Source organism: Stegodyphus dumicola, chromosome 10 (genome assembly GCF_044657685.1).
Source record: "Stegodyphus dumicola isolate Sdum_Otavi_A_Nest chromosome 10, ASM4465768v1".
Classification (NCBI taxonomy): domain Eukaryota; kingdom Metazoa; phylum Arthropoda; class Arachnida; order Araneae; family Eresidae; genus Stegodyphus; species Stegodyphus dumicola.
The window spans coordinates 33,614,919-33,636,378 of record NC_140777.1 but is presented as its reverse complement, the minus strand read 5'-3'; the positions used below and the strand labels follow the sequence as shown (position 1 = coordinate 33,636,378).

General features: G+C 31.2%; 2 protein-coding genes across 3 annotated transcripts in view; one reads left to right on the top strand and one right to left on the bottom strand.

Moving 5' to 3' along the window:
• Positions 1-339: 339 nt before the first annotated feature.
• RpL13 (ribosomal protein L13) lies at positions 340-18,370 on the bottom strand. Its single transcript, XM_035369238.2, has 4 exons — positions 18,216-18,370; positions 17,693-17,944; positions 1,817-1,990; positions 340-597 (listed from the first exon to the last, which is right to left on the bottom strand). The coding sequence occupies exons 2-4, from the start codon at positions 17,936-17,938 to the stop codon at positions 376-378; spliced, it is 642 nt and encodes a 213-aa protein (XP_035225129.1). The 5' UTR covers positions 17,939-17,944; positions 18,216-18,370; the 3' UTR covers positions 340-375.
• Positions 18,371-18,723: 353 nt separating this feature from the next.
• LeuRS-m (Leucyl-tRNA synthetase, mitochondrial) overlaps positions 18,724-21,460 on the top strand; it is a 95,352-nt gene continuing 92,615 nt past the window's right edge. Inside the window, exon 1 of one of the 2 annotated variants that reach the window (XM_085824861.1) lies at positions 18,724-19,072. In XM_085824861.1, coding sequence (XP_085680987.1) covers positions 18,953-19,072 — 120 coding nt within the window. In that variant the 5' untranslated portion in view covers positions 18,724-18,952. The remainder of the gene's footprint in view (positions 19,073-21,460) is intronic. The other variant, XM_085824860.1, reaches the window with a different exon arrangement.

Below are 21,460 nucleotides of genomic sequence, written 5' to 3'. Positions count from 1 at the left end.
TAAAATGTTTTTATGTTCTTTTATTTTAGTTTTGCCACAAAATTTTGACCACAACTAACCGATTCTCTGGTGCAAATGGTACTTACTTTTGTAAAAGTATAGGAATAAATCTTGATTTGGGCTCAATGTTTTCATAAAATTGGCAGGATTTTGGCCTCTAAGAATCAAAAGAACAATTATGATATTCCATTCCACTGTTAGTTTTGTAAATCTGGCATATCTGCTGATTAATTTACACAATGCAGACCTAATAAAAATTCGAGATCAACAAAACACTTCATTCAGTTTATATTTGTGTCTTAAATAATGCAAAACAATTTAAAGGATGACTCAAATAAATAATAACTGAACCAATTTTATTCAAAATAAAAGTTCTCATTTTATCTTTTTAGGAGCTTCCAAGCTTTCGGCTGCTTCCTTAGCCCTCTTCTGCCTCTTGCCCCACATTCTTGCATCAGCTCTAGCTACACGTAATGTGACAAATGCTTTGAATTTTCTTTCTTCTTCAGTTGGTACTCGGGCCTTTTCTCTCCTGAAGTGTTTCTTAACAGGCATAACAACTCCTTGCAACTGAGTTGCCATCTTTATTTCTTCAGCCTAAAAATACAAATATTTATACATATATTTTTTAAAGAGAGAAATGAGGCTCATATTATACACTATTAAAACTAATACTTTTTTAAATAAAACTTCAAATGTGTAAATACAGGGTGTTCGGGATAAATTCAACATATTTATAATTGATTATATTTTTTTGTAGGTTGGAGGTATTGACACACACTACTCGTCATTTAAAAGTTTGGACCCTTTTTCATTCATATACAAGATATCAGAAAGGATGGATGACTGGAACCCACCTGAATCATGGAAGAGAATAACTTGCACCACGATGATTCGTGCCAGCCATCAAAATAAGGATATTATGACTGCTGCCCATTTGCTCCCTGAACACAGTAAAAATAATCAGGCATGAACTAGAGATTTGCAATGGCGACTACAAGGATATAGCAAGAAGAAAGATCCCTAGCAGACGATCTGATTGCGTTTGTACTGCAGAATTCCTCGCAAATCTGCAGGAACAAGTGTTGAAGAACTCTGGTCTTGGAATTCCGGTTTTGTCATGTGAAATGAATGTTGCAGCCTCTACTATGAAGCTTGCACTCAATGAAGACCTTCGCTACTACTCGTACAAGCGGATTTTTTTCCTTTACGAAACTGTCAAATTTATCACAAACACCCTGTATATCGCAAATCTGTATTTTTATCATTTATTTCAGTTCAGGTTTTTATAATGCTTCTATGTAAATCTCCAGTTACCGATACCTGCTATCTTTTGCTTTATATAATATACATTCCTTTAAATCAAAAGAACAAAACCAAATTATTCTGTAATAACTGGAAAATTATTCAACGTTGACATCTTTCAATTACGTTCAAATACTAAAATAACTCAGAATTTTAATAAATTTTAATTTAAAGTAGAGCTGAACTGCATTTAGTGGAAGAAGAGAAACAGGAATTTAATTTCGTTAGAGGAAGACATTTAAAGAAAACTGGCAGATATCCTCATTACGCATCCAGAAAAATACCATTCATCCAGATTTAAAGTACCAATGTTCAGTGGTTTTACTGCTCTGCCACAGTTATAAAAGCTAAAAGGGCTATACATGATTATTAGAAGCTTGTTCTTAACAAAATAAAAAAGGGGTTTAAAACATTATAGTTTATTGTAAGTTGGGATCTTTATGAAACAAATGGAGTGAAAAAACAATTGTTGCATAAGAATAAAATTAATTTTCTTGTTTAAAAAACTTACAGTAGCATCACCCTTCTTGGGCTTGGAGAGTTTTCGTGGGAATAGTATCAACTTAGATTTATAAACTTTAAGACGCTGAACATTTTTTTGTAGGCTTTCCACATTTTTGTTTCTCCTCCTGAAATCTACAGCAATTCCAATCGTTCTTGCTTCTTTTTTATGTATTCCGGCTGCCTGCGAAAAAATTCAACTGATCAGCTTCATAAAATCTAGCTAAAGACAATAAATTATTTATTTTGGGGGTATGTATTAACTTACGTAATTTGTATATTACATATTTTACTTACATATTAACACAACCACCTTAACAGAATTCAGCAAATTTTCAGAATGTGACAAATTCTGGCAGCCATGCCCATAATAAGCCTTTAATCAAGCAGCACTGCTATTTTCGTATGCTTTCTTTTTTTGTTGTATTCCAAGTTCCAAAAGTTTTTATAAACAAATCGTGATATTTTTTCCTTAAGCTTATGTTTTAAAATATGAGCTTGTGGAATTTGCTAGCAATGGAAGAAATTGTAGTAAAATTTCTGAAGAAAGGCAGAATTTTGCTGAAAGTTTCTTCAACGAAACAATGTGTCTCCTAGGTAGCCACTTGCATGAAGTCGAGTATCCACAATTCTGTTTTTATAAGCGGAAACAAACTGCTGTGTACTTCGGGAGATGAAAAAATTACAGCAAGATTTGAAGAATGTATTTAATTTTTTAATTGTTTCACATAATTGTTATTTAATTATTCAAAATTCTTTTAAATTGCTGAAGTATGTTTTATTTTCACATGATGATAATAATGTTTACCGACATATGACAAATAGTAAAATTTTTTGTGCATTTCATTAAATTTATTAGATTGAATTAAATCTACTTTGTAGATAAATCACACTAGAATAAACACACTCTTTAAAATTCGCTATATTTGCTTACCATAGTGACACTCTGGCGCTAGGTTCATTTAACAGTGTTACATTTCGTTCGTATTATAACTCGAATGCATGTACATTTATATCATTTGAAGAATTATCTAATCATTGCCACCTGTTCTATTCAAATACTATAATAAATATAAAACAATGTATAAAAGAAATTAGGCAAACAAAACAAAAAAGAAACATTTTAAACACACGATTCATTATTTCTCATTCAATTAATTCAGTTTTCACTTCCCAACAAGGCAAAAATACATAAAAACTCAAAATATCTATATTAAAAATTACCGAGTAAATCTTAAAACACTTATTTGCTCGAATAAATTCCAGAATGGATTAAACATGATTTAATTCGCAATAATAAAACGCGGCGTTATCTTTGTTGTTGCAAAGTTTAGTTTCTCTAGATTGGCAACAAATATGTTATTTTACCAAGTTTGAAATGTAAACAAACATTTCCGCCATCAGAAAAATTATTAGGCTTAGCTAACTTAAACAACTTTTTAAATTTTTGATAACTCCACAAATATTGCTTGCAGATTTACTAAAAGCATAAAAACCTTAACCGGAAGATAAGAACATAAAAGAGTAAAGTAACTGAGAACACTGAGCCGGGTAACAGAGTGGATATATATATACACATTTATAAGTTTGGTGCGGCCGATTGCAACCAAAATACGAGGCGCATATCTACATGTTATAGCAGTCCTATAGACAAAATTTCAACGTTTCAAGGCCACTCATTTGAGTTACACAAGATAGCTATGTATGTACAGACGCCACGAAAAATTCTCTTCAGAATTAATTTTAAATCAGTTTGATAATTTTTTTGAGGAAAGAGTCTTTCTTTTATCCTGTCCTTACTTAGAGATGTCATGCAAGAACATCGTTAAATTGCACTTGATAGTGGTCAAAATGAATATTTTCGTTGAAACATGATGGCTGAAACTTTTCGCGATTACAATACATTCAAAAGTCGTTAATTTGGACACCCATAATCCGGACCTCAAAGCTACAAACTTTCTGCGCATGCGCGTAAGACTTTTACGGCTGCGAATATGTGTGCGCGCAGGTGCGTAATACGTTTACGCGTTTAATGTATAACGGACAGGCTAAGCTAAAATTATCTAATTCAGTTAATGTTGCAGATTGCGTCGTTTCTTAACCTTCGAATTGGATTTGGCTTATTACTTTTTGCAGACTGTTAGAGCAATTTTATAAAAGTAAGCTTGAACTTTCGATTATGTCAAATAGAATTTCCGATATATATTTACTAATATGTAAAGGATCTACAAAGCGAAAGTATGTTTCGAAGCCCATTAAGCAGAAAGTGGAATTGCTGCAAAAAATGGATAAAGGGATATATTGTTTGATTATCTAATCCTTCTGAAATATGTTTATCAATTTCACGCTGCTCTGTGACGCGCAATGAATTGGAAGTTGATCTGTCAGCACTATCCTTATCTTCAGGGCAGATGTTTTTATTTTATTTGGCTTATAATTCTTTACTAAATGTAGTATTTCATCTGGATGTACTCGGTCTTTGATATGACTTAAATTAAGTTCCTCGTCATTATAATTCGTTTCCGATAGGAAAGAAAGTGACAGAGATATTGAAAACGGAAAAATTTCTATTGACAAATTAGTCGGTATTTTCGACACAGCAATTATATAGGATTTGAACAGCGGAACTTCGTAACTAAACAAGAAAATATGTCTGTTTAATAGAATTAAAGAGGAAGTATTATCACATGAAACGAAGCAACTTACATTGAAAGAAATGTTTAATAAAGTAAACAAACAAATATTTAGCATTTTCTTTTTGTAAATTTTGATACCCTTTAGATCATAATTGCTCTTTATTTCATAAATTACGGTTTCACATTTTTAATTTTATAATTTCTTCATGCCATCTTAACAGATTTAAACTGATGATCTATAATCTGGAATAATCGATAATCCGGAATCGTCGAAGTCCCAACGAGTTCAGATTAACGACTTTTGACTGTACTTCCTTTTTACTTCGTATAAAGAAGTAAAAAGGGGGGGGGGGACGAAAAAAACACCAGCTTGCACTCAATAAGTAACTTTTACTTTTTCATCTGCGTTACGAATCTGAAGTTCTTTTCTTGCCGCTAGCAGAGGAGTATTAATTTCTTTCAATTTTTAGAACAACACTGCTCTTGACTCGGTTGAGATAATCTGGGCAGCCATGAAAACAGCTTGTCTTTTCAGTTTGCAATACAAAACTGTATAACTAATTGTAAATAATTTTGTATGCTAAAGTTCATGTTATGAAAATTTCAAGGCAGTCTACTAATCAGATATCATGAAACATGGTCAACGCAGATCCAATGAAGATCAAACCGTTTAAAAAAATTTTTAAAGGCGAAACAAATATGGAAAAAATAGCTCCCTTTGAACTCTCGAAAGTATTTGACGGCATATAAGATGCACTTTTTTTCCTAAATTTGGTCTCAAAAAAGTTACCTGTGTCTTATACATGAAGGACACAGGTTAACTTTCAATACTAAATGCCATTTTAACCCCGGGTAAAGGTCTAGACACACATAACTTTTTTTACATCTGCCATAATTATTTTGGCATGTGTGAAATATCTGTCAAAAAAAAGAGCCAAAGCTCGAAGCTGATGTCGAAGTTCGAACAGATTCGACAGTCACATTACGTCTATGGAGCCTTTCCTTCTTTATATAGACTTTCTTTAACTCGGCCGACACACGTGTCGGTATCGGTGCCGCTCTGTATAAACGTGTCGATATCGGTGCTTAAAACTTTGTTTTAAAAAAATACCTTGGAAAATATGACTACAGGAAACAACAGATTAAGTTATACAATTCAGTATAAACTAGGAGTGTTGAACTACGCCAAAGTGCATGGAAACAGAGCAGCAGCAAGGTATTTCGGTCCACCACCTACCGAAAAAATGATACGTACTTGGTGACTGAAGGTAGATCAACTGAAGACTGCAAAAAACAAAAACATAACCTTCGATGCCCAGCTCCATCTTGACCTAAACCTGAAAATGCCGTAAAAACGTGGTTGACAGATAAGAGGAAATCTGGGATAAGTGTTTCAACCAAAATGATAATCAATGAGGCCAAAGGATTTGCAGAGAAACGTGGGAATCAAAACTTTTCAGGGTCTGACGGCTGGTGCTACAGGTTCATGAAAAGGCAAGGCTTATCAATGCACACAAAAACAAGTATTGCACAGAAATGCCAGCAGATTATGAAGAAAAATTACTAGCATTTCATAGGTTTGTTATAAATGCACACAAGAAAACTTCTTTTGAGCTTGGTCAAATAGGAAATATGGATGAAAGAGAAAGAAACCACATTTTAAGTTATTGTGGTACTGCGCTCTCGCTCGGACTATTGAAACTTTTTTCCTTATGTGTGGCCTTCTAAATGAGGGTGCATCTTATATGCCGTCAAATACGGTAAGTCTTTAATCAAAAAAGGGAATATATCAGATTGCAGATAACGAGAATAAAGTGACTCTTACAAGATGAAGTGTCAGTGGATAATACGGATATTATTCAAAAGCTTCAAGCAGTAGAAAAATACATTTTAAGATGGAGGATTTACACAATGAATGCTACCGCAAACTTTCAACCCAAGTTCTATTGCAAATGTTAAATGTAAAACTGCTGTCAATCTTCCCGAATTCTCAGGTGTATTATATACTGAATGGCTATATTTAAATCACAGTTTATGGTATTAACTGACAATAGTTATCAAAACAACAAAAATTATATTATCTCAATCAGAACATAAGGGTAATGGAAGACAATTATGGTATACATGTAGTAATTTATTCGAGGCATTAAAAAAAAAAAAAAAAAAAAACTCTTTGAGAACTCATGGTTACTTATTATAAGTCATCATTAATGAAATATTTAATTATTGTACAGTTAAATCTAAATCTGCATCTAATTTAGATGCTTGATAAAATCGAGAGTAATTTGAGATTGTTAAAATAGTAGTTGGAATTACACACAAACCCTCTTTGCAAAACTATCTTATTATATGTAAAGGCTCGTTTACACCTCTCCAAGCGATACACAGCGAGCCTCTCGCTATGACTTCTTTGACTGTGTAAATGCTCATTAAGTTGGAATAGAAACATAGGGTAATGAATTAGCAATTCTGTTTCTACTTTGAACCAATTGAAAATCTATCTGGGCAGTAATTCCGAGCAGTGTTCGCAGAGATGTCGTGCCCTTTTTCCCACCATACCAAAAACCATACCACATGACTCTACACATAACATACAATATCTTAAGTCTCCACTTCAAAACATTCGTAGCAAAAACTAGTAAATTTTTTAAAAAACAAATCTTTTGAGCAAACAATAATCGAAAACTACAGATTAAAAAAATTTTTCATGTTCCTTTCACCCAAAAATTCAACATTAGGACCTTTAGCATTTTGATAGTAGTGAGTTTAAATATTAATAAACTGACAAAAACATCAGAATTTCACAATGTTGCAAAATGCTGAGTGTTATGGACAAATGGATATAATTTTATTTGAAAAGGTATTTTTAAATTTTGCATAGCTAGGCAACAATTTTGCATAGCTTTTTCTGAGCACATAGCGACAGAAAAGCTTAAAAAAGTGTTTTTAGGACCTGTTGCATAGGCAGTTAGCAGTTATCAATAAGAAATGCTAAGTGAATCATCTTTTACCAAGTTTAAATTTTAAAGGCCCTCAGAAAAAAATTAGAGTTTTATAAACTTCACTGACTTTCAGATGAAATATTTCATCATAAGGCCTCTCAATGTGGATGGCAAGGAATTGTAATAGCAAGTTTTGATTATACTTATGAAATACATCGTCTCAAAAGATTTATTCACGAGATCTTTTAATGAAATGTACATCACTAGTCATTCAAATAGTTTTTTTTTTTTTTTTTTTTTCAAATTTTAAATTACTTATCTCAATACTAAAGAGCAACCAATGACTCACTGAAAGAACATGTATGAGCAGCTAAATGCAACTGCCTGCTCAAAAACAACAAGAAAATAATTACATTTAAATTGAAAAATAAATCTCCCCAATGACCACACACTTCTCAATAGCTCTCACCAGTCATTCATACATCTCCATTACCAAGAATATCACCTAGGCTGCACCACAACCAGGACACTTGCGAGGAGTGAAAAGTACATAACACAGCTAGGGTTCACATGGGAGGTCAAACCCTGGTTTTTGGGTTAGCTGTAGGTTTCTGCTAAACCTACCATCAATGATAGCAAATTAAAAAATATAACAGTAATTATACAGAAAAATTCAAAAGCTGCATTTTATCTTTAAATGGTTAGTATTACAATAGTAAATAAATTCTTGAATTTAGTGGATTAGCAAACTGAAGATACATTACGAAAACAAGATAAATAAGAATTAAAAGATCATGACAATAGCCTTCAGAAAAAAATTAGAGCTTTATAAAACTTCATCTAACATCAGGTCAGTTATTTCATCACAAGGCCAAAGATAAATTTAATTCCTAAGTACATTTTAAAAAAATATACCGAGAATTAGAAAACTATTTTGATAGTAATTTGGCCATGAGTAGAAACTGGCTTTTCAAAATTTATATCAACAAAATGAATGTTTGCCCTTTCATTTATTTTTTTTAATTGAAAAACGTATTTTATTGAGTTGAATAACATGCAATTTAATTGATTTTTATTAAAGAAAACTCAAATAAGTATGTTAAAAATGAATATTATGAATCCAATATCCTAATTTAATTTTAACTTCATGTACTATATATTTGCTAGTTATCAATACATATTTAATATTTCTGAGTATAAGTTGCTGCATTTCCTTTAGTCTGTTAATTTTCTTCTATTATAAAAATTTATATATCATGCTGGTTTAAAAAGTAGTGATCTGTTAAAAGTTTAAAAGAAAAGAGATTTAAGCATCAATTAAAGTTTCTTTTATCTAGCATACAGGACCACAGTGATCTGATTTAATTCTAAAAATTAAATATAAGGCATACTGTAGTGATCCATAAATAATAAATTATAAGGCTAATAAAACCTAAAATTTTGTTTAGACTTTTTCTTGAACAACAAACTAGATTTTATTTACAAACGACCAGTTGGAAGTATTAAAATAAAAATCACCTACAGAAGGTGTACGAGACTATTATTAACATGTTAAAATTTGAGGGTGTTGGAGAGTTCAAGCAAAAGATTAATAATTTTTGCTCAACCTTATACACAGAAAATGGCCTCAAACATTTATGGAATAAGTATGCTGATTGTGCATTTTGGCACTCTAAATAAACATTGCAGAGAACTGTAGGAGTTGCCTATGATCAGAAAACGAAGCGTTATCCGAGTTTAAATTTTGCTAACAGAGCATCTCCAAATATATATATATATATTAAATAAGTGGAGTGACCATTTCCAATAAAGTTTCAAATTATGCTTCACCTATTCTGACAAAGTTTTTGTAACTTTGGATATCCTCGCCCTGAAGCTCATTTAAAAGTTGATTTTATGCTCCCAATTCATCACGGCGAGCTACATAGTCACGTTTTGACTTCCTTTTGGTGATGAACTGAATAATATGTTAGCCAAACGATGACAAGTTTCAACAGATTCAAATTTAGTAAATGCATCATAGTGAATTCTACATATGCTCTTAATGCACACGAACTGATGTACTGACTCTACACGTAACATACAATATCTTAAGTCTCCACTTCAAAACATTCGTAGCAAAAACTAGTAAATTTTTTAAAAAACAAATCTGAGTTTTTTGAGCAAACAATAATCGAAAATTACAGATTAAAAAAAATTTTCATGTTCCTCTCACCCGAAAATTCAACATTAGGACCTTTAGCATTTTGATAGTAGTGAGTTTAATTATTAAAAAACTGACAAAAACATCAGAATTTTACAATGTTGCAAAATGCTGAGTGTTATGGACAAATGGATATAATTTTATTTGAAAAGGTATTTTTAAATTTTGCATAGCTTTTTCTGAGCACACAGCGACAGAAAAGCTTAAAAAAGTATTTTTAGGACCTGTTGCATAGGCAGTTAGCAGTTAACAATAAGAAATGCTAAGTGAATCATCATTTACCAAGTTTAAATTTTAAAGGCCCTCAGAAAAAAATTAGAGTTTTATAAACTTCACTGACTTTCAGATGAAATATTTCATCATAAGGCCTCACAATGTGGATGGCAAGGAATTGTAATAGCAAGTTTTGATTATACTTATGAAATCCATCGTCTTAAAAGATTTATTCACGAGATCTTTTAATGAAATGCACATCACTAGTCATTCAAATAGTTTTTTTTTTTCCTTCAAATTTTAAATTACTTATCTCAATACTAAAGAGCAACCAATGACTCACTGAAAGAACATGTATGAGCAGTTAAATGCAACCGCCTGCTCAAAAACAACAAGAAAATAATTACATTTAAATTGAAAAATAAATCTCCCCAATGACCACACACTTCTCAATAGCTCTCACCAGTCATTCATACATCTCCATTACCAAGAATATCACCTAGGTTGCACCACAACCAGGACACTTGCGAGGAGTGAAAAGTACATAACACAGCTAGGGTTCACATGGGAGGTCAAACCCTGGTTTTTGGGTTAGCTGTAGGTTTCTGCTAAACCTACCATCAATGATAGCAAATTAAAAAATATAACAGTAATTATACAGAAAAATTCAAAAGCTGCATTTTATCTTTAAATGGTTAATATTACAATAGTAAATAAATTCTTGAATTTAGTGGATTAGACAACTGAAGATACATTATGAAAACAAGATAAATAAGAATTAAAAGATCATGACAATAGCCTCCAGAAAAAAATTAGAGCTTTATAAAACTTCATCTAACATCAGGTCAGTTATTTCATCACAAGGCGAAAGATAAATTTAATTCCTAAGTACATTTTAAAAAATTATACCGAGAATTAGAAAAACAATTTTGATAGTAGCCTTATAATTTATTATTTATGGATCACTACAGTATGCTTTATATTTAATTTTTAGAATTAAATCAGATCACTGTGGTCCTGTATGCTAGATAAAAGAAATTTTAATGCTTAAATCTCTCTTCTTTTAAACTTTTAACAGATCACTACTTTTTAAACCAGCATGATATATAAATTTTTATAATAGAAGAAAATTAACAGACTAAAGGAAATGCAACAACTTATACTCAGAAATATAAAATATGTATTGATAACTAGCAAATATATAGTACATGAAGTATGATGAAACCTATGGTAGCAGCTAAACATATTCAAGCTCTTATGTTGCAGTTTTTATTAAATCTGATAAGGAAACTCAAGGTACCTCAAAAAATTTTACATTCAAATCATCCTAATTACTGATGAATGCAAAACTAGCCAAAAGATTCATAATATAAATGAAGCTTAAAAGCCAGACTATTTCACCATGGAATATTACAGAAAAGATCACCTTCATTTACAACAGCTATTCAAAAGATAAATGAATAAATACTGTCTTCTCAATTAAAGTTATTATGAATTCACTAAACTGCTGCATTTTGTTTTAATTTACAGCCAGTTATTTAATAATCAAGCTTAACTTTTGAAAACCAGTTAGAAAAAGTACTTGTGGATTCTGGAAACCCTCCATTTACAAAAACCTTGTCAAAAAAAAAAAAAAAAAAAAAAAAAAAAAAAAAAAAAAAACTTCGTAGTTGCACATTATCTTGCCAACTGGCCAAGTAGTGTGATCTAGTGCCAAATATGGATGACAATATACTTAAAATTCTGCTGTAATGATTGGCAACTGTTGGAGAAATTTCTGCCAACGGTCAACGGGAATGCCCAAATTTTTGGCAGCCATAACTTTGCAACTGCCTACGACTAACTCTTTTTGGCCTTATGCTTCTGCCTGAAAAATACAGCAAGCTTAAGACTACAAATAATAAAATCTGCCACACTGTTTTGACATCTTTGTGCTTTGATTGTTACCAGACAGCACTCTCTTGTTGTGGTACACAGTTCTTAAAATATCTACTGTTCAGGCAAGATCCTTTTGGCTACTCTACATTTTATTTTGATAATTTTATTAGTTTCTTCAATTCAGCTGCAGAAAATAATGACCAAATGTTTAGGGCAAACCTTCCTCCTACAGTTATTTCACTTCATGATTGTTTTCACAAGACCTAATATTTGGTAGAATTTTTCTAAAAGAACAAAACAGCATCTTCTTTCAGTCAATGGCAAACTGAAAATAATAGTAAGCATAAAACTGAAATATAAATTTAAAAGCAAATGGAATATCACTATAACACTATGTCCTGGTATAACCAAAAATCAAACTGTAAAAACTAACATACTTTAAGATAAGAAAAAGTAGTGTTGTTATACAAAACGTCATTAAACCTCTGAGCAGCCAGGGTTTTCGCTAAAAAAGCACAAATTTCTCAAAACTACTATTAGAACAAATTATTTTTTTGATTTTAATGTAATAAGGGTGTACTCCAACTGCAGCAATGAAAATCTCCTCTTGTCCTGGTATAGTCCAACTGCATGAATAAAAATGTCTTCCCCCGTTACCTACAGGGTTACAATTTAACCTTTCGAAGCCAACAGGAAAAAGAAAAATAAAGAAATAGAATTACATATCACAATCACAAGAACAAAGAATATTTAACAAGCAATGAATAACAGTAATAAATGAGAGAGCTAACAAAGAAAATAAAAGGTATTAGTAAAACATACATAATAGCATTACAAACATCTTTGGAAAATTTAGCATAGCTCACTGGCGTACAAAAGATTATTCTGTATCAAAATGTGCTTACAATATTTTTTGTTAATAAAAGTAATCATGTAAATGTTTTCAGAAATTAATAGTTAAATTAAAAAAAAGCTTAGCATTAAATCTATTATAACAACATTAGTATATGTTTGGAACTCTGACGTATAAATTGTAAATTATTATAAGTTTTTTCTAAAATTTACCTAGAAGAAAGAATTAGATAAACAGTACTGCAAATTAATATAATCAATCAGGCCTCTCAATAAATAAAAGCTTATTTTTTTAACCAAAAATTTTTAATTTTGAGTGCAAAAGTTTGTGTAATATACTGAATAACATTAGCGGGTCGTTTTAATTTATAATTTTTACTTCCTTGTAAATGAAGTACTGTAAACCCGAAAAATTTTGGGAACCATATTTCAACAAAAATTCCATTTTGACCGCAATCGAATGCAATTTAACGATGCTTTTGTGTGACATCTGTACATAAGGACAGAATAAAGGACTCTATTTCCCTAAACGAATTACAAAACTGATTTAAAATGGATTCAGAATAGATTTTCCGATGGTGTCTTGTACGTACGTGTGCGTGTGTGTGTATGTATCTCTCATAACTCACAAACAAATAGCCTCAGAACGCTGAAATTTTGTATACAGAATTGTTATAACATGTAGAGAAAATTAGATGAGAAATAATCCATATAAACTGTATGCTTTTGGAAAAAGTTACGCATAATTTGCACTGAGGAATCCACCGAAACCGAGTTAATTTCTTTCCTTATTTTTTCTTATCGGACGGATTTGTAAAAAGATATGCTAAGGAAAATATTTGCAATATTTTTAAAGAATAAATTTTAAAAGTATTTTTACACAGTAAATAAGTACAAAAAAGGAAAGAGCTGGGAGTAGAAACTCGGGTTGAACTACCAATATTTAGTGACTTTCCCGCTTGCTCATAACACATTTTGAAATTAGGCTGAACAAGATATTAAAGAAAATAGAAGATACAGAACATGTAAGAACAAAAGTGGGCTAAATCAGATTTGGGGAATGAGTTTAACGTATGTGTATGCTATTATGAAATATTAGGAAAGTATAAAAGCATGGTTGATCTTTACAATATGGTAACTGGTAGTTTGGCGACATTTTGGAGGCGATAAAGGTTACTACCTGGGACTTTGCTAATAATGTGAGCAGTACTCAGTTCCGATTACGCATTATTTTGTGTGAGGGAAATGACAGATCATGGGATATGTCATGTGATATTAATGGACAAATTACGGTTCTTTAATCGGAAAAGGGGGGGAAATCAGGAAAAATCTGGAAATTTTGTATTTGGTTTATTCTGTGTTGTGTGAAACAGTGTTCGTGAATTTTTGGATCCCATGGCCGTAACTAAAGAAAAGTTTATCAGACACGTAATCAAGATTCTGAAGAAGATTAGGTAAGTTAGTATTTTTAATTATTTGAGGATATTATTTTTATGCATTGTTCTAAATGTAAGGTGGAAGTAAAGGAATTTGGATTGTAAGGTAATTTTTATTAATTTAATGTATGTGCTCATTTATATTTTAAGTAGTGTTTTTGAATTTAATTATATTTTAATTAAATGATAGTTATTTTGTGAATTTTATGTTTGTAGGAATTTGGTATACGTTTAAGTTGAAGTAAACGTGCATGGAAATAATTTAAATATTTGATACTAAGTATTTGTAATGCTTGCGGTATGAATTCGTTGGTGACGTGTATAATGTAATAGATGATTTAGAGGTAAAAGTTTTTGGATATTTTATTTATTTTATATGTGGAAATGTTCATATTTGGAAAGGGTAAATACTTTTTCGCGATCAGGTAATTTCATATATGTTCTTTTTACCGGGTTTAAAGATTCAGAAAATTGTCATGTATTTTCGTGAAATTTTTCTAATTTATGAGAAAAAAGCAGTGTACATGGATATAGTGAAGAGTGTGCGCAATGCCATTTTTGTGCAATTCTGGGATGTTTTTTTAAGTAAAAATAAGTCGGCGTGTACATGGTTTATGTGTATGTGTTATTTTGAAAAACGCGTAAGGAGTATGGTATTGTGCACTTTTTCCCAATTTTGCAGTGAATATTTGTCATAATTAAGCAGTTTTGTTTGATAAAATTTCTAGCATAAGTGTAATTCAGCTAGTAGATTGTTGGAAGAAGTGTTCAGTAGATAAAAAGAAAAGAAATATGTCTTCGGCGGGGAAAAAAATAGAGGGTTGCTGTAGGAGAGTTGGTTGCCAAATTTTCGCCAAGTTACCATAATGTAAAGATCAACCAGAAATTCTTTTTGACATAATCGAAAGTTCAAGCTTACTTTTATAAAATTGCTCTAACAGTCTGCAAAAAAAAAAAAAAAAAAAAAAAAAAAAAAAAAAATAACAAGCCGGATCCAATTTGAAGATTAAGAAACAATGCAATCTGCAACATTAATTGAAATACATAATTAGATAATTTTAGCTTAGCTTATACGGTTTGTTATACATAAACAATAACGCGTAAATGTAATGTGCGCATGTAAAATGTAAAAACGCATTCGCAGAAAGTTTGTAGCTTTGAGGTCCAGTTTATAGATCATTTCAGATTAAAGACTTGACTGTATCATGTTTAACCGGTTAGTTTTATATCTACATGCTTATTATCTGTGAATTTTTACTACCATATGCTTAATATATTGTTTTGTGTGCTAACTTGAATTTACGTACACTACAAATCACGTTTACTTGATTTGAGCTCTGCGGCTCGGTTTGAGCTTGGCGAGTATAAATGCAACGTTGCCATTGATTTCTCTGCAGATGAAAATCGCTTTCAACTGTAAAATATGTGGTAAAAAAATCATTTGAACATTTTTAGAAGCAGGAGACCAAAAAAAGTTGACGAGGTATGGTAAGTATCTTTTACAAGAATTTAAAAAAGACCCGACATTAAGTAGCCCGGATTAGAAACTAAAAGAAAGAAGTTTGTGCTGAAATTGTAAGAAAGAGCCTTAAAGAGTTTGGTTATAAAGGCCAATCAGCTCAAAAAAATACTAAATGTCTGAAGCTACGATAATTATGCACGGAAAAGTAAATATAACCTATTCAGAGCAGATGGTAATCATAAGCTATGGAGACAACAACCAAATAAAGAATTTAAAGTGAGAAATCTTCAAACAATGGTAAAGCATGCTGAATGTTCCATTATGATTGGCAGTGGCATGGGAAGCACTTCTGCAGAGAACCCGGTAAATAAAGACATCGCCAACTTCGGTGATAATAGTTCAAACCTGGTAACCCATCGGATTTATCCTATTAGCTTGTTCGAAGTTTGCAACTACTCCTCTTGCGTTTATTTTGTTGAATTATCACTGTCGTTGTTCGCATTTGCAGATTTATATTATTCTTCTCTTATTTATTATTATTTTATCTGAATTTTTTTAACAACGAATAGATAGAAATATTTTCGCAGATAGATGCCGGTTCTCGGTTCGGGATGAAAGGTAGAAAATATGGCGGGAGGGGTGAATGCTAATTTGTAACACGGCTGTTCACGTTGTGCTCTTAATTATTAACAGCTCTAAGAACCATGAGGTTTCCAACTTCTAAAATAATTTGCTTCCGTAGGCCGCAAAAATGTGCATGTGTATTTTAAATACACATGCACATTTTTGCTTTTATTTTTATTATTGGTTATTGTCACATAAAATTATGAGAATAAATTAATTTTTATGGCGCTAACTTAAATTTATTTTCGTATATCACGTTTAACCGGTTAATTTTACATCTACATGCTTATTATCTGTGAATTTTTACTACCATATGCTTAATATATTTTAACACGATAATATATTGTTAATGCTTTTCTATCAATAACCTTTCAGAGGATGGCATGTGTGACATAAATAGATGATTAAATTGAAATAAAAAATATTATTGATTATCTAAGATAACAGAATAGTTTGATGCATCACCATGGTCATCAAAATTAGCAAACCATTGCTGGTGTAAGGAATATATTGTTTTCTGTGTTAACTGGAATTTAAGACAATTTTATTCGTATATCACGTTTAACCGGTTAATTTCAGTATATTAATACTAATTTATATTTTTTAAATGAATTTTTATTTCCGCTATAAACGCTTAATATATTCTTTTCTGCGCTAACTTAAATTTATTTTCGTATATCACGTTTAACCGGTTAATTTTACATCTACATGCTTATTATCTGTGAATTTTTACTACCATATGCTTAATATATTGTTTTGTCTGCTAATTTGAATATACATGTACTAAAAATCACGTTTACGGCTCGGCTCATCGTCAATTAATCGCGAGCTTGGCGAGTAAAAATGCAACGGTGCCAACGGGTTCTCTGCAGATGAAAACCCGTGGCATGTCTTATGCATAACTGTTTTATGAATGGCGTAATGGACCATAAGGTGTATATAACATTCTGAAACAAATTTGTATGCCACGGGTCAGTCTATGCGATTATTAACAAATTTTGTGCTCACGCAGGATAATGAAACATGAAGCACTAAATACCAGACTTTTGCTGCTGTTCAGAACACCACCAAAAAGTACATGAAACACCCCCATATTCATTAGACATAAATCCAACTGAACATTTACAATAAGAATTGAGTCGAAGGATCAGAAATAAAGATACAATGAACAAGAAGCTAAAACAACATTTAGGAACACAACACAAAGTGATTACACTAAAATACTAGTTATCAGCATGCTATCTCAATTCAAAGCCATTATTAAGACATCCTACAAAATATTAATTATAATAAAAATACTGTTTTGCACCCATGTTAGAAAAATGTTGAATAACTCTCAAATCCATACTACGGAATCTAAAATATTTTTGATTCTTTAAGGCAGTAAACTTTAATTTCTTTGTAAACATGCTTGAGTCATATCTTGGTTCTGTAATTTTCACACTGTAGAAATAAAATTTCTAGTTCACTGTTTTATAATGAAGCGTTGCTGTTTAGACAATCGAATGAAGGTAGAATACTTTTTGGAGTAACTGTATTTCACAAGACATACCTACTTTACACAGTTTACTGTTAAGACAGTCATGATCAATTAGATGTCGATATTAGTTATAATACGTTACAAAATGTCAAGCGCTTACTTTCAATTCTTCCAGTGAAAATCCACGTCCAAGTCTCTCTTTTGTATGATACCGAAAAGTTGGGCAACGAACTACAGGACGAATAGGGCCCGCTGCTGGTCTTGGTGCGATTAGACGAGCTTTTTTAACACGTTGAGCATGTCTCCTCTTTTTGCGCATTGGTTGATTGAACCATGTTTTTACGTATCTTTGCCAATCCTTGTGGAAATGGCCATTAGGTATCATATTATTCCGTTTCGGGGCCATTTTTGCCTATAATGATTATTAATATTAATGAAGATGATTTTCATTTTAATTCCCTTCAACATTTTAATACACAAACCATTAACATGTAGTAAAAAAGCTTTTAATATTCGTATTGAAGACAATTTCACAATTTCTATATAAACACAATGCATTAATGATAAAACTGCAAACATAACACGTATGTTAGCTTCTCATCATACAAAATGTATTATATTATTTATACACAAAATAAATAATTAACTAAATTAATAAATATCAAAGGAACTGGAATATTTACCTTTATACACTTAGACAAAAAAAATTATTATAATTAATTTAGATTGGGATTGTTATCCTCATGCGCTTTACAAATCCACCATTACTAATACACCGTATTGTTGCCAGCCGGCATACCAAAATGAAAGTTGAATGCCCCAAAATAAAAAAAAAAAACACCAGTTTTAAATTAAGAAAAAAATTTGCTAGGAGTATTCAGTGATTAAATGCATAGAACCAACAAAGTAGGAATTCAAGTATATTATTAAGTTGAAGTTTTAAAAATTAATAAATCAGAAATTTTAGAAATTAGCTGAAATAATAAGCTGTTTCTCCCTTTTTTTGGCGTCAAAGCTCCGAAGAATATCCTAAGTTACTTCTCCATTGTACCTAGGTCCATTAATATTATTTCTTTCTCTCTTCAAAAACAAGGGCCGTATTTTGTTTTTATTCCTTTTTTTTATATAGTCTTTAAAAAAAAATTCATGTTCGAAAAGACGTAAACATTAACCGTGGTGGTAAAAAGACTTAATGGGCGCAAAACAAAACTTTGCGGAATTTTACTCCGAATGTTTGTAATAATTTCGTAAGAAAAAGAAATGTAATGTTTGTAGTTTCTTGGTTATTGTAATAAAAATAATAGTGTTATATATAATGCTTAAGGTGTTTTGAACTCATCATCAAAATTATTATTTTTTTAATTGTGTAAATTTAATTGTGATCGTTATTTTGTAAATATTCTCATTAAATATTCATACGATGAATAAAATTTCGTATATAACGTTTACGTTGACAGCAAGACATTTTCTCGTACGTCCTATGAAACATTTCCCTAACTTAGTATATGTAAGAACGATCTTTAGTCTAAATAAGTGTTGGGTAAGTTTATTTTCCATCTGATTTATTATTAATTTTTTTTTTTTTACTTTAATTGTAAACTTGTGCATTATTAATTCCAGAAATAAAAAGAGCTGAATTTTGAGAGTCTTTATTATACTTTTGTATTATTTGCTATATATATTGATGGCTTATTTGGGAACGTATTAAGGAGCAAAATGAGTCTTTTTAGAAGCAAATGTGAGTTGGCCAATTTCTTCATTGTGAATGGTCATATTTAGACTTTTGCACCTTTTACTGATAACACCTGGAAGGGTGAAAAAATCTGAGTAAAATTTGTAGAATGCGAATTGGCAGATTTTTCCAAAAAGATTGCCAGACTATAAACATTAATCGTAAGCCCACAAACGTTATACACATATCAAAAGAAAATACCAATCCGAATCTTAAGTAACTGTTTTATTATATATTAAACATTATACATATTATATTACTGTTTTTTCTCTCTGTGCAATTCAATCTGTTTTGGCTTAAAAAATATTGGATATCTGTGCAAATCCGCATTGCACAATTGTTGTGATCAGTTATAAATAAGTACATTAAGATTATCAGGTACATAAAAAGTACAACGCCTTACAATAAATGCAGAATATCAACCTCCTTCACAGCTGAACACATTCTCATGCATGACTATAAACTATAACATAGGCAGTTTTTCCCTTTTATTCTCTTTCATATGTATATATTATTTAAGTTAGACTGAAGGGTACCCCTTGTATTATTGCGAAGTTGTTGTTTCATTTATCGCCAAGTTGTTTCGTTTATCACCAAGTTGTTGTTTCATTTATGGTAACCTGAGAAGTTGAATGTTCCATAAATATACTGTTACCTACAATTGGGTGCTCCTTTGACTTCTTAAGTGAAAATATATCGATGTGTACATGGACAAAGTCAAGGGAATGCTCAATGCCAAGTTTGTGCAATTCTCTGATGTTTTTTTAAGTGAATATAGGTCAACGTGTACATGGATAAGTCAAGGGAGTGCACAATGCGTAGTTTGTGCAATTTTGTGATGTTCTTTTAAGTGAAAATGGGTCGGTGTGTACGTGAATACCGAGTTACTGCAATTCTTTGACTTGTTATTTTGTATTTGTGTAGCAGTGATTTTTGGAGCTAAAATTGCCGCTGCAGAAAGCCAAAATAACGGGTCAAAGAATTTTTTTCAGTTAGGTTGCACATACTCCGTATCCATGTGCCACCAGTTTTTGCCAAGGGGTACCCATAAATATACTTTTACCATATAATTTTATTTTTAAGCTACTTGAAGCCTTTTAAGTCTACTGCTTTGCGTACATCATGTTTTGAATTTAAGTGAAATTTGGTAGTTTATAAATTATAAAATGGCAAAAAGTGAGGGTAATTTTTCTTTCTAATCCCTTTATACATATCATGACATATTACTTTGGTACTTTTCCATTTTGCCAGCGCAGGCAATAAAGTCACGAATAATGATACAACTGGTGCCAAACAGAATGTCCTCGCTGGTAACCTATTACGCCTCATTTTCAGAACAAATTACTGCTATTTCTTATCAGATTGATTGTCTCTTTCAATATTGGCGTACAATTACCTAGAATTTTTACCAGGTAGTTCAATTTTATGCCTCGAGGCCATTCGCGATAATTAAGTCAATTAGGATGAAATCACACCACTCACCCGAACGCAAAATTATAGAAAAGGCAAAGTCAAGGTTAAATTTGTCATTTTTAATGAGAATGCACTAAAGAAGTAAAGCACTGCTGTTTTACATAATTTCTGAGTAACCTATTCGTACGAATTGAAATAATTCTTGCATTTAAACTTGTATTCCAAACTAAGATTTAACTTGAAATTGCTGTAAATAATTACTGAGAGAATTAGATTTATGTAGCATAGTTTACATGGGATGAAATCACTTGTGGTCACGTGATACGAACCAGCAACTCAGGATGTTGAACCATGAAAGCATAGTAAATTCTTAAATTAATGTCTTATCACAAATTTATTGGCTTTTTATAAAATTTTAAATGCTATTAACATGTTTATCCCTTCAAAATAAAAAATTCTTACAACTAACATTTGTGAACGTTTTTTTATGTGCGTACTGTATGTTGTTGCCAATGAAGTCTGCTTGGCGAGATATGAGATGGAAAAGTACCATTCCTTTTTTCAGTTAGGTTGCATTTTTTTTTATATGTTTGTATTAAATATGCTTAAAGTTGTGCATCTTCTCAGTTATTAAGCATTTGTTTTTTTACAAAATATAACTTTTCCCAATATAAGCTGAAATTTTATGCATAAATGTGCAACGTTACAAATAAATACATAATAGTGTTTATCAAAATTGAATGTTTTGCAACAGACAGATCTAAAGTTCCTGAACTTGATTTC

Coding starts and splice junctions, on each gene's coding strand:
- RpL13 (XM_035369238.2), bottom strand. CDS start 17,938: ATGGCCCCGAAACGGAATAATATGATACCTAATGGCCATTTCCACAAG. Junction 1,991..17,692: donor TTTCACTGGAAGAATTGAAA/GTAAGCGCTTGA, acceptor ATTTTTTCGCAG/GCAGCCGGAATACATAAAAA. Junction 598..1,816: donor CCAAGAAGGGTGATGCTACT/GTAAGTTTTTTA, acceptor TTGTATTTTTAG/GCTGAAGAAATAAAGATGGC.